Source organism: Cryptococcus neoformans, assembly GCF_000091045.1.
Source record: "Cryptococcus neoformans var. neoformans JEC21 chromosome 7 sequence".
Taxonomy (NCBI): domain Eukaryota; kingdom Fungi; phylum Basidiomycota; class Tremellomycetes; order Tremellales; family Cryptococcaceae; genus Cryptococcus; species Cryptococcus deneoformans.
The window spans coordinates 1,022,286-1,037,220 of record NC_006692.1 but is presented as its reverse complement, the minus strand read 5'-3'; the positions used below and the strand labels follow the sequence as shown (position 1 = coordinate 1,037,220).

Sequence of the window (14,935 nt, the reverse complement as noted above, 5' to 3'; positions counted from 1 at the left end):
TGATATCCTTGTCGTAAAGATGAGCAGCATCATACTTCTTCTCGTTCGATCTGAAGCTCTTAAAGGAGAAATCACCAGTGGGATCAGCAACATAAACTTTGAAAAGATCTGCTCTGGGCACGAGTTTGCCGGATAAAGAAATAGAAGATCTGATGGAGTTGGTGCTAAGAAGGGAAGTCGTAGATCCACTGAGCTGGATGCCAGTCACTGCCGACGTGGAGGCAGAAGCAGAGTCCAATTCCATGGGAGCACCCTCCCCGGGCTCTTCGGCGCCAATCGCGGGCGACTGCCGGGATGAAGGGACCTCTACGACAGTAGCCTGGTCACCGCTCATGTGAATCTCTGTCCCAGGCTCCCCATCGTCGCTCTTGGGTGGAGTAGGAGCCTTAGCCTGAGCACTAGAGGCGGGGACGTAAATGTTCTCCTTTGCTTCGGGCTTCATGAATCGTGTGTAACCGCGCATGATAGCCTCCCTTACGGCATTGGGGTCAGACGCCTCAGCCTTAGTAAGGGTAATAAAGAAGGGCTTGAGAGAGAGATCAGAAGGGACATCGCCCGCTCGATAGCCGCCTCGAGAGTTTTCGACAGTTCGGAAGGTGTAAACGGGGACAGTTAATGAGCCATCTTGGCTGGTTGTTCGAGGTTGGGAACCGAATTTCCCCCTGGGCACGGAAACGGAGACGGATGGGTCGAGTTCGTAAAAGATAGCTTCGTCGGTGTCTTTAGCTTCACTGTTGTGGTCCGAGTCGGCCCACCAAGCGTAAGGCCGGTTATTCCAGAGGTCGAAGCCGACGATCTATTACGAGTCAGCAATGTACGTTCCTTATCGCTAAATGACTTACGCTAGAACCCTTGCAGTCGAACAGTGACCCAATCTTATCCTTGACCTGAGCGAATGAGGCATTTTGAGGGATCAAAAGCTTGACATTGACAGGTGGCTTTTCGGTGTCTCGAGGGACAAAGGTGATCTTGAACTGTCTGTTCTGCGCAATGGGCAGAGGCACTGTAAGGTACATGAACGGATCAAAGGTGATGGATTCCTGCAAGTCCTCGTTAGTAGATGTCTTTACTACTTTAGTGACCTACCTTGTGACATTCGGGACAAACCAAGGTACTCTTCAACTGCCCTTGGAACAAGTCGACAATGACACTGTCGTTCCTCTTTTTGTACCCATCCCAGCATTCCTTTCCAAGCTCAGCCAACTCCTTGTCACCACCACCAGGCTTCCAGTCGGGTTTCTCGATATATGGCTTCTTCAAAATCCTATTCAAGTCCTCATGCAAACCATCCAGTAAGAATGCAATGAACTCTTGAGTGTCGTGCTGTCCATAACCAGCGAACTGAGGGGCGAACCTGGAAGTAGTCCATTTGAGCTGGCGGGGAGAGTAGGAGCTATGCATAGAAGAAGTAGGAGCCCAGAGGTTTTCGACTACTTGGCCAAAGGCTTCGGCGATTTGACCTTGCATGCCGAGAGGATTGTCACGATTAAGCTCTTCGGTGTATACACCGGCTGGGCAAATGTGTTAGTAATATCTCACAGATTAACAGGAAGATTAACTCACAGAGGAAGTATTGGGAAAGCTCCTTGGTGTTACTCAGACATTGCACAGCACTATTCATGAAACAGGTGTTGCCCAAATTTTGCAAACCGACCAGACCCTTGCCCTTTCGTTCTCTGGTTTGACTCCTAGTCTGGATAGCATCCGTAGTAGAAGCGGACTCGCTAGCTGCTTTTCCGGATCCACTAAAAAAGGCAGGCTTGGAGAAAAGAGGAGGAGGCTTATTACTTTTCTCAACTGCTTGCTTATCGTTGTTGACTTCGACGTTCCAGACGGGAGTAGAGGATCCTTCGGGGATCTTGCCAAATTCGATAGCAATGATCTGGGACTTTGAACTGCCTAAAATAGCCTCTGCAAGGTTTTCTTCGGCACTCGAAGTGTCAATAAGCTGGCACTTGGTAGAAATAAGCGCTTTGGGAGTGATTTCAAGAGACCCAGACTTGAGGAGACTTTCATCATTTTCGCCTGACTTTTCAATCTTCCATAAACGGGTAGCCCATTGCCCAGCGAGTTTGCTACGGTCAATCTCCTGGTTACAGACAGAGACAGCAAAGCTCTCAAAAGTCTTGATCGGAGTGGTGCTAGGAGCCAAAAGAACACTCTGAATAGATTCATCGGGTTGACCAGCGGTAGTGATGGCGTCAGCGGGCAAGACAATGAAAAGTCGAAGGTTTGCAGGAATGATCTCGATATTATCAGGGGGGACGCAATAGCGAGGTAAGGAAGGTCCGTCGTACGGGCCAAACCATTCAAGTACTTTTTGCCAGCCAGTTTCGGGCACAAACACATAGTCCTCATTCTCTTCCGCATCTCCCAGCGCCCAAACATCCTCCTTCTTGGCTTTTCCAATAAGCTTGTGACCTGCAACAGTCTTTTCAGACTGGATCACCCAGAAAGACTCGGCTGAATGATCAGGCACGAGCTCCTTCATAGCTTCCGCAAAGTCTTCAGGCTGAACCGCAATGTCGTTGGCGTCGCCAAGGGCAAGGAGCTGAACCTTCTGGACAATGGACTTAGGGAGAATGTAGTATCTCTCGTAGTGGTTGAATGGAGGAGGAAGTAAGCCTAGGGATACGGCGCATTAGGGTGACTCATATATTCATCGCTGAATATTTTATCAACGCACCTAAAAGCTCATTGTTCCGTTCTTTCCAAACTTCCTGGGACACAAGGAAAAATCTCCCTTCTGTTCTCAAGGTAGTATCACCTTCCACATCCTCTTCGCCATCTGACCCGAGCTTGACTTGCTGGGTGAGCTCAACCCAGCTCTTGTTGCTCTCATTATCGCCAATATCCTGCCTCAGCGGGCTTGAAGCGGCTACCATGCCGCCGTTATCAGTAATGAGATGGTCGAACACGCGTCCCGAGTCTGAACTTGAAGGAAATGGATCTTCGGAAGCTGCTCTTTTTGGGGACGAGCCGGAGGATGGGGAAGGAGGGCGCGAAGTGGAGCGTGGCCGTTTGAGTGTGCCGGGTAAGTCTTGGGACGACATGAAGAGGTTTTCAAAGTGCCCTTTTGTGGGTATGTCCGTGGGCACTCTGGCGGATTTAGGATAGAGGAAAAGAAGAAAAGAAGGAGCGGAGATGGAGTGGAAAGAGGATAAGCAATGACGCGGCGGGGTGGGGGGACGGCAGCCAGCAGGTGAGAGAGCAGCGGAAGAAAATTCTCGAACCAGCAGCACTCTTCCGCCAGCGCCCATCTATGTATGACATGCCACCAGCCCATGCATGCACCAAGAAATGTATCTGTCGGTACATATATCTCATTAGTCGTATCATGCTAATTTATTATACAAGTTGTAAACAGTGCAATTCCCGTAACAAAACACCCAAAATCCAAATCAAAACAACAGTTCTTAAAAAAATCATATCGCGTTCTCTTCAGCGTTCCCCATCGCCTCGTTCATTAAGGCCAACGCATGCACAATGAGCTTTTGGTCAATTTTCGTGGCCGATTCCAGAGCGGCGAGTACAGTACTAAATTCTCCAAAGTTTTTGAGATACTTCAATGGCTAATCAGCATGGATTTACGGGCAAATTAGATGAACGCGACTCACCAGAGTCGACATCGCGTTTTCAATCCTCCCCACTAAGCTTTCAATGATCGTCCATAACTCTTCATCATTCATATCCTCTCTGATAGACGGACCCAGGTAACTTGCTGGAGGATGTAATCTCATGACACCTGCCGTGGGAGTGTCACCAGGTGATGAGGGAGTAGGGTTGTAGGAGCAGACAGCTTCTAATCGCAAGGCGATATCGGAAAGCTGACAGACCTGGTCAATATCAACACTGCGCTGGCGCTCAGCAGATTTGCGAGCATCGTTGACTTCGACTTCGGCTCGGATTTCGTTGGAAATCTCAAGTCGACCGGCTAGAGTCTTGGGATAAAGCAGATGAAGCCTTTCCGGCACTATATTGCATTGTTAGCATATCATTGATGAAAACTCAGAACCAGCCCAGGCTAACCTTCAAGTCCTTTAAGCTTCCTGTCACCCATGTCCCTAACCTCTAAACCAATCCTCCTCAACTCCATAACTTCCCTCTTCAAATCACCCTGCAGATCATTCAACACTTGTTCATCACTCGAGTTCAGATACTCCATCAGCGGCGCAATCTCATTCAGGACGTCTTGGCTCGCCATCAACTGGCCTCCATCTGCACTCGCATTGATACGAGCAGCACGATTTACCATAGGACCGTAGTAGTCCATCCTCCTCGTGATCGGATCTTTTTCGCACTCTGGCGCACCCCAGTGAACACCCATACGCACCCGCAAACCTCGTTGAACAATCGTCCCGTTTGAATCGTGCACCACCTTCCCATCATGCGCCTCGAGAAGCTCTCTCGGCCATTCTTGTTGGAGCAAGCCAATCTGACAGTTGAAACACCATAACAGCGCAGCAGTAACAGATTGGAAAGACACCATGAACGAATCTCCTTCTGTCTTAACTTCGTATCCACCGTCCAATCGGAGTTGCCGTCGCATAAGGTTGTGGTGCATTTTGATAGCTGTCGGCATGGCGGGGTTCGTCTCCCACAGATGAGTAGAATTCACAATGTCGGTGAAGACAATTGCCACTTGGCCAACAGGAGGTTCAATTTCTTGCTGGAGTCGGTTGAGTGTTCGATCGCCGACTTCATCGTATCTCCTCCTGACTTGTCTCTTTGCAACAGTATATCCTTCCACATCGGTACTGGCATCAGCAGCTGTCTGCTCCGACGGCCCACGCGCTCGACCACCTTTGCCAAGGAACAAATCAGACACATTCACCACCATGACCATCACGTTCCCTTCGGCTCCGTATGAAATTGCAAAGTCTCTCAACTTTTGCGCCGCTATCATTGGATCGTCCCTTTCCGTCCTTGCGATGTCAACAGCTGTTTGATAAGAACAAAACTGCCATAACGCGTGGTTACCAATAATTACAAACTCATCGGATTCCTGCAACCGACGGGTCCTGATTTCGGGTGCAGCATTGACAGCAGGGCACTCATGCCAGTACCCGAAAGCTCGCGAAATGTCGAGGTCTTTATCATCATTGACAAAACCTTTGGTCGACACCCATGCCTCTGCCTTTCGAATTCGCGCACTTTCTTCACGGTCTGTAGGATCGTGTCTCTTCGAAAGAAGTTCAGCGTCGCCCTTGCGTGAAAGCACGACGAGAGTATCCCCTATACTTCCTACGTGTAGGACCTTGTCCACGAGATAAACAACAGCACCAGAAGCACCAGTGCGCAAGACCGAGTTGACACCTGGTGTCCAGCCGCGGAACATGCTGTCAAAACTAGCGAAACTCGTCCACGACGGTTTGCGCTCCTTTTCAAGCTGAAGCTTGCCGCTGAAGAACTCAAAGGCCTTACGATCACCCCACAGAAAGGTTCTCCTCAAAGCTTCACTTGGCTCTTCTCCGGGTTCCAGTTTGTGCAAATGGGCAGTCAAGGTCTCTGCAAAGATTTCTTGGACGTGCTTTGCAATCTTTCCGCCTTGTAGCGTAGTCGTTGCTCTTCCAAACATCCCAAACAAACACTCATTCTCCTTTCCTCTGAAATGTGGGACTACCAAGTCAAACATGGCAAGATTGTCAATGGAGCCCAACATATCGGAGATGCCGTACGCCATATTGTTGATATCCGAGAATGACGTTCGTACACGCTTTTCGTCACTTTCGTCGGGAAGGGAAGGAATACGAAGGGTGACGTCCATGAGACCAAGGACGCGGAGTTGAGTGAGGGCGGTGAAATCCGAAAGCTCTTTGCGGAAGGAGGAGGCATGGTTCATTTCGTGCGCCGAAGTGGGTTTGATTTCGAGGCGCTTATTACCGGACAAGTTAAGATAACGCAGTGAAGTATTCCAATTCCTACGTACTTTCGTTAGCTACTATAAGGAAAGCAAGAATGAAATACCCACCAGTTCCAGTCATAAGGCCAGTTGGCAATGTTATACTTTAGCACATTGCTTCCAACATCCAGATGCTGCAATGTCTTGATCGCTCCCAGTTCACTAGGCAGTGTCTGCAGCTTGTTGCCGTTGAGATGCAATACCTTTAAGCTCTGCAGCTTTTCCAGATCCTCAGATGGCAGACTCGTCAACTTATTTCCACTCAAATAGAGCGCTTCAAGTCTCTCGCACTTGCACAAAGTGAAAGGCGGAACCTCATAGATGTCATTGAAACTGAGGTTAATGATGCGCAAACTGGGCATAAGAGAAATCCAATGGAAGATGTCGTCGTTGAGCCTATTGTCAGCGAGGAAGAGCTTGCGAATGCTCAATCCGATCGGCGGCACGCTGTGCTTTTTTCGGCCATTACTGGTCTGTGAAGTACCTGATCCGACACGACCAACGACGGACTCTATATCTGCAGGTGGCGGAACAAAGGAGTCCAGCAAGTTTGAGCTCGCATTGAAGATCTCAAGAGCACCACAAGCCCACAGGTCTTCCGGAAGACTCTTGAGATTGTTGTTGTGCAAGTTGATCACCCTCAGTCTTCGGAGCTTGCCAAAACCAGCGGGCACTAAGTTGAGCATATTATCTGTGCACGAAAAGACCTCCAAGCTCGTCAATCTATCCAGTGTTGCAGGTAGTTTTGTGAACTGGTTGAAGTTGAGGTTGAGGGTGATCAAATTGGTCAGACCGCTAAATGCTTCGTCTGCTAATGTTGAAATTTTACCATGCGAGAGGTCAAGATTGGTGAGCATGTAGGTAACAACTGCCATGTTTGGAGGAGGGGCAAGTGTAAATCGGGTAACCGAATTATGAGGGACGGAAAATTGCCGAACATTGGCACCCAACTGAGCATCGAGAGTGACGATGTTGTTGTTGTCGGCTTGGAGAGTTGCAAGGTTCGGCAAGGCGTACACAGCACTAAGGTCGGTGATCTTGTTTCTTCTTACATCAAGGATGCGCAGGTTTGCAAGAGTACTAAAAGACTCGGGAAAGTTGGATATATCGTTACTGTATAAGCCGAGTTTCTCCAGAGATTTGAGATCGGACATCTTGGCAGGGAGCTCTGCGATGTTGTTGAACGACACATCCAAATCCACTAAGTTTGACATTTCACAGACCACCGAGGGGAAAGTTTCAAACTTGTTATTGGAGATGTTGAGGTACTTGAGACTCTTCATCTGCGCAAAGTAGCTTGGCATTGAGGTAAGCTTGTTGTTCTGCACCTTGAGTGATACAAGCGTCTCAACCTCATGAAGGGCCACACTCTCAAGGTCGGCAATGCGATTACACGAAACGTCCAGTCTTGCCAAAGTTGTACTTGCGCGGATACTGATAGGTACCCTCTTTAAGGCCATATTGGACATGCGTAACTCTTTCAAACTAGTACAGGCCTGGATAAAATCGAGTGGAATATCTGTCATAGGGTTTTTAGAGATATTGAGGATGATAATGTCGTGAGCGTGAAGGTGTAAGAAGATGGGGATGGTTTGTAAGTCCCGGTTGGCGATATCAATAAATTCGAACGAGTCGTAAGAACTCTCCTCCTCCTATATATCATCAGATTCCGTCGCAAAGCGCCGATTTAACAGTATGATACTTACGGGATCCATAATGGGTAGGATGGGTGCTTGGTAAATGAACCGACACACGAGATTCGCGGGTTTCATTATTCAAGCTTGAAGAACTTGAAGCGAGATTGGATTGAGAATGGGTAGATCCGCGAGGGGTCTGATCGGGAGTTGTTGTCTCTGCCCTACCGTGTCGCCTTATCTTTGGCAGTGAAGGCACGGAGGAGAAATGGTTGAGGACTGTGGAAGCTTTCCTGAGGTCCTTCTCTCTGAGAGCTGCCGCAGGTCCTTTGACAGGTCTTTCTTGCGTCGCCGGCGATGCTGGGGACGGATTCTCGGACGGTGATGGAGGACTATCATCCATTAACCATGGGGCGATATTTGCTCCTGCTGGAGCCTGGTTCCCTCTATCCTCCTGCCTTGCAGCATTTGGATCGAGAATATCATCCATTGTCCCTTCTAACTGCATCCCATTGCCAAACAACGTGTCTGGGCCTCCTCCCGCAAACGAACCAATGACTACACCGGGATATTCCTGGTATGTTGAGTCTGCGCGTGAAGGATGGGGGAGCATGAATGGAGGTTCCTCACCAAGTCGTTTGATCAAAGGGGATACTCGTCGCTCCTCGGGAGACCGTACTTCGTCATCACTAGACGGCTCTACGGTTTGAACCGACAGTTTGCGAGAGGAGTGTCGACTTTGAGGAGACCATGAACCCGTCTCCGGTACGAGCTGTTCATCTGCAGGCTCTTGACCGAAATTGGACTCCTCTCCAGCCTCACTGCCATATACCTCTGGTTCTGACGAAACCGGGATCTCCTTTGTTGCCGGCTTGTCTGGCCGCGGCGCTTCTCCTTGCTCCTGCTCATGAGACTGTTGATGTTGGTGGGGTAAATATCTGGGAATCCCAAATCTTGACGAGAATGTGCTTGCCGGTGATCCTCCTCCTCCATGACTGCGTGACCTCTTTTGCCGCGTTAAAGTTCCGGATGCGACGGGAGATCCTTCCGTGACGTTTGTGAGAGTGGGTGGAGCAGCAGCATCCGAGGTGCTGTGCGAAGATGCGGACCTGCGAAACATGGGCATCCTGATGGCGCAGGTCTGCCGTTCAAGCTGGGACCAGGCTGACGGAAAGCGGAAGGAGAAATACGATAGTGAATGGAAAGCCAGGCAAGGCAAGATACAGGGGAATTGACTATTGCGGATTGTGGTCAGACTGTTGTAATGTTTTAGCGGAGAGACCCGGCCGCCGCGTCCCCCCTCGGCCCAATAATCGCAAAACGATCCGGGCGTCCAAATAATCATATATAGGTTACTTGAATTAATGCCCAATTCCTTTGAATAAAGTTCTGAAATATGCTTCTCCATCATTCATTCATGCCTCGAGCAGGCGCACGGTAGGAATTATTGAAAATGACAGCATAACACAAGTCTTGATCAGTCTACTGAGGACAGCAGTTCCCCCAGCGTCCCAGGACAAGAAGGAAGGGCGAGAAAAGTCTACCTGGTTGTAACGGACAGTTGGATATCTTCTTGCGATTTTCTCCGCCAGTTCTTCATCTAAAGTACTGCGAGACAAATCTCAAGACCAAACCGTTACAAGTGAACAAATCTTTGCAAATCAGTCATTAATGTCGATTGGTCTGGTTGTTTGCCTGGGACAAACTGCGAGACGGCGTTTCATATGCTTCTTCTTCTTACATTGGAATAAATAGATAAAAAGGTGGAGATTGCCTGGCCGGGGAACCAGACCGACGAATGGCCACATCCGAAGCTGACTGTCGGCGATATAAACTCCCCCTTTCAAATCCCTGCCAGCGCTCGCGTCGACCTTGTTTCCACTTTCTCCGTTTCTTCCATCTTTCGTTTCTTTTCTTCCCATCCTGCTCTTTTCCCTTCTCCTCTTTTCCCGAAACGCATCTGCTATGCAAGTAGAATACGAATCATCTCCCGCCGTGGAGCAGCCGTCTTTTGAAGAGGGCATGTCTTTTCGGCCGGGCAGTCCACAGGCAGGCGGTGCCGAGTCGGAGGAGGAGCAGGATGAAGAGGATGTGGACGCTGGGGAAGGTACGAGTCTTTTTTCATTTGCATATGACGAGGCATCTTTTCACAGTTCTGAAAAAGGCGGAATACGCGCTGACGACGCGTCCTTTTCAGGTTCCGGTGCTAAAAAACCAGCTCGCAAGAGGATCATCAAGCAGCGCCAGTCGCTTGCCGAAAAGCAGCCTGGCACGACCATGTTCCCCGCCGCCCGAGTCAAGAAGATTGTTAAAGCTGATAGGGATATTGATATCATGAGTAGCGAGGCTGTTTTCATGGTTTCTGTTGCAGCTGTAAGTTTAACGCGTTTGGCGCTAGACTTGAAAGGAAATTGATCCGGTCGCAGGAATATTTCATTAAACACTTTATGGAGGAAGGATATACCAAGGCGAGATTAGAGAAGCGAAAATTGATAAATTACCGGGATATGGGTAGGTTGGATGACATTAGCCACTAATTCGCTCATTGAAATCCCCAATAGCCAATGTGGTGGCTCGTTCTGAAGAGTTTGACTTTTTAAAAGGTGAGAATACTTTCATGATCTTCTTCCCATCCCATCCCCTTTTCCGCGAGACATCTCGCATTAGGATGAAAAAACATCATTCCAGTTGTTCCGACTGAGCCGGCACCTATTGTCACGTCGGCCAAGATTTGTAATCTTCTCTCTGATCTCCTTCCTTCTATCCCATCTGTCTTGTGGTCGCTTGAAACAGGATACTGACGGAAGAATTTGGCAGACGTGATCCCCACACCAATGCCTCTTTCAGAAGCTATAGAAAAACGGAAACGGAAGGTTGTCGCGGAAGAAAATCTTGACGAGGACGCCCCCGCTTCATCCCACCTCAACGATGAGGATCTTCCTCCTTTAGTACCATCTACGAACCCCGCATTTCCTAACGCTATTGTCAAGAAGCCTTCCAATACACACGCCAAGGGGGCTTCAGCCGCCAAGATGAAGGCGGATGCACCAACATCTGAAAAGGAGGAGCTTCGTTCAGTCGTGTCTAATGCCCAAGGCACAAGAAAATCCGCTAGACGGAGTACGATGGGTGCTGAGGATGAGGCGGATAAGTCTTATCTTAATGAACTGCGCGAGGAAGGTGCAGACGAGGAGGCGATTACGAGCGACGGTGATGAGAAGATGGACGAAGAATAACAGTAATATCATGACTTTTTGGTTGTACATTATAATGCGATTACGAGCAGCATCACTTGCATGTATCAGTTGTCTTTCTCTTGCAACACCCGTTCTTTGTTGCCTAACTAACTGGTCACGGATGATTTGGATGAGGAACTCGAATGGCCATTATGCGTGGTGTGGTTCGTTCGCCAAAAGGCGCGTCGACGCGTCGTGAATAGCTTTGGCCATTTCTGGATCTCTTCTCTTACTTGGCTTTCCGCCATTTCCGCCAACATATTTCATACGCTGTCACTGTGCTGCATGGCCTGTGACTGCACCATGGAGCGACGAATACATTGCAGCCTGAATTAACCCCATCTGCGTAAGCAACGAATATGCCAAGAGCGATGTATGTACGTGTGAATTCCCTCTTTGCGGGAAACAAGCTCATGCCCCGTGCACCCGTGCTGTGCGCCAGATGGCGGCGTACATAACCAAGTTCTCACATTTCTTCCCGCACACTTTGTCCTTGTCCTCTTGACATTTCTCACGTATATAGCATCGTATAATATCCAGCATCGCCCAAAACCATACTCACCATGCTTGCCCGCTTCACCACTCTCGCCCTCGCCTTTGTTGCCACCGCTCAGGGTCCGCAACCCTTCCTTCACATCTCCCGCCTTGAGCAGTCGTGCTGACTTGTCATGTGACCCTTGTGCAGCTGCCATCACTATCCTCTACCCTACTACGGACTCTGTCTGGTACAAGAACAACACTGTCTCGCTCAACTGGACAATCTCCGACCCGCAAACAGATACTTATCTCTTCAGGACTTTCTTGTCCAACGCCGATCAGAGTTTGCTTTCGGGGAATCATACGATCGCCGATAGCACCAATGCGACTGCACAGTTTGTAAAGATTCTTCTGGGTCTAGTCCCTTCCGGGTAAGTGCTTGGCGGAATAGCTTTGTATGGTTGAGTTGTGGAAGGCTTACTAGGTGAGGCTGCAGGCAAGATTATATGGTCACCTTTGTGAATACCACGAATGAAGCTCAGGTCTTTGCAACCTCTGAAACGTTTGAGATTGCTGACGGCGAAGGTTCGTATAGCAAGAATCAAAGAGAAACTAATGGGGTTTCCTAGTGACGAACTCTACTACGACTGCTTCTTCCACCACTACCACTTCTTCCTCTTCGGTCTTCATCCCAAACAGCAGGACATCTACTTCTTCCTCGTGCGTGGGAGTTTTCTTGGGTTCTACCTGCGCACATGCTGATATCGCTAAACCAGGTTAACCACAAACCCATTCGCCACCGCCCAAGCTAGCGCGACCACGGCCTCAAGCTCTGGTAGTTACACACTTGACACTCGCGCCATTGGCAACATTCTTCAAGGCGGGATGGCACTTCTGCCCATAGTAATCGGAATGGGTATCACTCTCTAAAATGGTTTGGGCCAGCTTTCTTCAGAAGCCGCTGTGATAATACATCAGCGAGGACTGGTTATCCTATAATGGACTTTCAAAGTCGTGTCCCCGAGGACATTATATACTGATTAATCTCGAGATGAATCACGTTCGTTTAATGTTTCAAAGGAGTCTTCTTTTCTAACATCGAATGTTCTTTTTCAAAAGAGAAAGCAAAAGGCGTTTTGTTAAGGCAATCATTTATCTTACAACAGCTTGGAAAGGCACGACTTGCGTCATAAGCAACTTACGTAATACGTTTCAAGCACTTCATTTGGAAGGCCGTCGGGTAGTTAAGTTTGACACACCTCCTCCTTATACTATTCTCCGTTCATGAAATTCATTTAAAGCGGTAGCGGAAGTCCAGGAGAGCCACGATAGGGATCAAAAGATCCTTGGAGGGAGGTCTTTGTGGAGATAAGGCTTGGTTCAAATCACTTCGGGCCTCCAACAAAGAATGACGCAAAACGCCAGAAAAGTCATATTTTATACTCGCTTGTGACTGGTCCAAATGTAAATAATGTCCAAAGATGTTACATGCACAAATCATAAAACAGGCCTATTCCTCATCGTCATTCTTCTCCTCGTTTCCACCCTTCCCTTTCCTTTCCAACATCTTCCTCTTCTTACTAGCCTCAACCATCTGCTTCTTCTTCTTCCCTGCTTCCCTATTCAAGTCTCTTCCACCTCCACCAACAGCCTTCCTCTTCGGTGGGGCCTTGGCGAGCTTCTTCTTCTCATTCTTGGTAGGCTTCTTCATATCCAGCATATACTCTGGAACTGGGCACCCAGAAGAGCGGAGGACATTGGCGATGGTACGGAGGTAAGGTCCGTCTTCAATGTTGAAGAATGTTATGGCTTTTCCTGGACGACCGGCTCGACCGGTACGACCTATTCGGTGGATATAACTCGGGACAGTCTGGGGGAAGTCTACAGAAAAGTTGAAGATTTGGGCATTAGATGATGTTCAAGTGGGTTCTGTGGGGGAAAAAGAGGCGTGACGTACCATAGTTGATGACAACCTTGACACCTCGAAAGTCCATTCCTCGCGCCAAAACTTCCGTGACGACCAGCATCCAAACCGCGCCCACCCTAAAGTCCTTGATAGCCTCATCTCTCTTCGTCTTTGCCTTGCCACCATGCACAGCATCCACCTTAATCCCATCCAACACCAACGTCTTGTAAAGCTCTTCTGCTCGGTCGATAGATTGCACAAAGATAAGTGAAGGGTATGGAAGTTGACCGGAGGAAATGAGGTTTCGAAGGGCGAGGAGTTTACCCGATTCGGAGCCTGTGTAGAGAAGGGACTGGTCGACAGTGGTGACTGCAGAGTCTTTCACGCCGACAACCACACGAACGCCACCATCCTTTAGCCATTTTTTGGCGAGGGATTCAGCGCCTGCAGGCATGGTGGCGGACAGGAAGCACTTTTGGACGGCAGGGTTGGAGCATGCTGAGAGGATGGGTTCGACTTGGGGGAGGAAATCGGATGAAAGAAGACGATCCGACTCGTCGAGGATAACATATTTGGTTCTAAAGCATATTAATGATTAACCCCACGAAGATGAGTAACGACAACTTACCGAGCAAGAGAGATTCGTCTGGAATCGATGAGGTGGTGAAGACGCTCTGGTGTAGCGACGAGCATGTCGATACCTAGTCCTTCGGGGTTGCCAGAGACCTTGGGCGCAAACTCGTCCACAGAGCCAGTAGACCCATTGTCGTCTTCGTCTTCTTCTTCGTCTCCACTGTCCTCTCCGTCCTTTATCTCACTGTCACCATCCTCGCCCGTCTTGACAGCTTCCCCTGGAGCACTTTCCCAAACCGCCTTCTCGGTAGCCTTTGTAAGAACCATGGACCTCCAATGCCTACCCATAGTTACCGCCTTGATGACACCCTGGATCTGAACTGCCAAATCGTGCGTGGGTACCACAACTAATGCCCTCACACCTTTGCCTTCTTCGGTGCCTTTGAGTTTCCTTGCGGGCTCACGCAGCTTGACGATGGTGGGAAGCACATAAGACAATGTCTTTCCAGAACCGGTGGGAGCAACACACAGGGTATCTCTGTCTTCCAACAGGCATCCTCCGACAGCACACTGTACACCCCAAAGAGAGTGAATGTTTGCTCGAGAGAGAGCAGACAGAAGAGGTCCTCCTTCGGCAGAAGTAAGTGAGTGGGATTCATGATTGACCAATGATGGCAGATTGGTGTGAAGGGATTTGGGAAGTGGTTCCGCTCCGGTCAGGGTAATCTTTTGAGGAGGAGGTGCAGGTATAGATGTTGAGGAGGAACCAGAGTCGGATTCAAAGTCTGACTCGGACTCGGATTCCGGCTCTGGCTCTGGCTTGTGCTGAGGGTGGGGGTGGTCTCCAAAGAAATCTAACGAGCTGGGAAGGGCTGATCCTGTGGCCAGGGTGTCTATCTGCTTGCTCTTACCCTTACGATCCTTACGCTTCTTCTGCAACAGCCACGTTAGTCGATATCCCGAGGGGCAAAGGAAGGCAACGCACCGCTTCGAAGAGCTGGAAGTCGTCCTTGAACCTGTTCTTGTCAAACTTTGCTCCTCCTGCTGTGAGCAAGCTGAATGCAGATGCCATTGTGGTGTTTAAAGTAGATGATGTTTTATTGAGAATTGCTTTCGACAATAACAAGAATCTCACTGTTCTCAACTTCTTGAATTTTCAAATGGAGCGGCCATCCCCGCCGTTAGCGTGAGAATCACGTGACCTGGA

The 14,935-nt window shown here is 49.2% G+C and overlaps 5 protein-coding genes across 5 annotated transcripts in view; 2 read left to right on the top strand and 3 right to left on the bottom strand.

Moving 5' to 3' along the window:
• The window catches only part of CNG03680 (ubiquitin carboxyl-terminal hydrolase 12, putative), a 4,836-nt gene extending 1,716 nt beyond the window's left edge, over positions 1-3,120 (bottom strand). Inside the window, exons 1-5 of the mRNA XM_572075.2 lie at positions 2,687-3,120; positions 1,564-2,625; positions 1,087-1,511; positions 843-1,040; positions 1-796 (exon numbers count right to left, since the gene is read on the bottom strand). The exon at positions 1-796 is cut by the window's left edge and continues 422 nt beyond it. Of these exons, the coding sequence (XP_572075.2) occupies positions 1-796; positions 843-1,040; positions 1,087-1,511; positions 1,564-2,625; positions 2,687-3,053 (2,848 nt within the window). The 5' untranslated portion in view covers positions 3,054-3,120. The remainder of the gene's footprint in view (positions 797-842; positions 1,041-1,086; positions 1,512-1,563; positions 2,626-2,686) is intronic.
• A 151-nt stretch (positions 3,121-3,271) lies between these two features.
• Positions 3,272-8,763, bottom strand: CNG03670 (adenylate cyclase, putative). Its single transcript, XM_572074.2, has 5 exons — positions 7,609-8,763; positions 5,972-7,554; positions 4,030-5,921; positions 3,618-3,973; positions 3,272-3,563 (listed from the first exon to the last, which is right to left on the bottom strand). Exons 1-5 carry the CDS (start codon positions 7,672-7,674, stop codon positions 3,426-3,428), a joined length of 4,035 nt encoding a protein of 1,344 aa, XP_572074.1. The 5' UTR covers positions 7,675-8,763; the 3' UTR covers positions 3,272-3,425.
• A 680-nt stretch (positions 8,764-9,443) lies between these two features.
• CNG03660 (DNA polymerase epsilon p12 subunit (dna polymerase epsilon subunit 4), putative) lies at positions 9,444-10,852 on the top strand. The gene is made up of 5 exons (XM_024657583.1): positions 9,444-9,643; positions 9,734-9,909; positions 9,963-10,047; positions 10,098-10,139; positions 10,354-10,852. Exons 1-5 carry the CDS (start codon positions 9,502-9,504, stop codon positions 10,770-10,772), a joined length of 864 nt encoding a protein of 287 aa, XP_024513253.1. The 5' UTR covers positions 9,444-9,501; the 3' UTR covers positions 10,773-10,852.
• Positions 10,853-11,057: 205 nt separating this feature from the next.
• On the top strand, positions 11,058-12,300 carry CNG03655 (hypothetical protein). The gene is made up of 6 exons (XM_024658645.1): positions 11,058-11,149; positions 11,215-11,387; positions 11,458-11,680; positions 11,746-11,834; positions 11,879-11,969; positions 12,026-12,300. The coding sequence occupies exons 2-6, from the start codon at positions 11,336-11,338 to the stop codon at positions 12,177-12,179; spliced, it is 609 nt and encodes a 202-aa protein (XP_024514564.1). The 5' UTR covers positions 11,058-11,149; positions 11,215-11,335; the 3' UTR covers positions 12,180-12,300.
• Positions 12,301-12,723: 423 nt separating this feature from the next.
• On the bottom strand, positions 12,724-14,834 carry CNG03650 (ATP dependent RNA helicase, putative). The gene is made up of 4 exons (XM_572072.2): positions 14,714-14,834; positions 13,784-14,661; positions 13,207-13,733; positions 12,724-13,130 (listed from the first exon to the last, which is right to left on the bottom strand). The coding sequence occupies exons 1-4, from the start codon at positions 14,798-14,800 to the stop codon at positions 12,760-12,762; spliced, it is 1,863 nt and encodes a 620-aa protein (XP_572072.1). The 5' UTR covers positions 14,801-14,834; the 3' UTR covers positions 12,724-12,759.
• Positions 14,835-14,935: the final 101 nt, after the last annotated feature.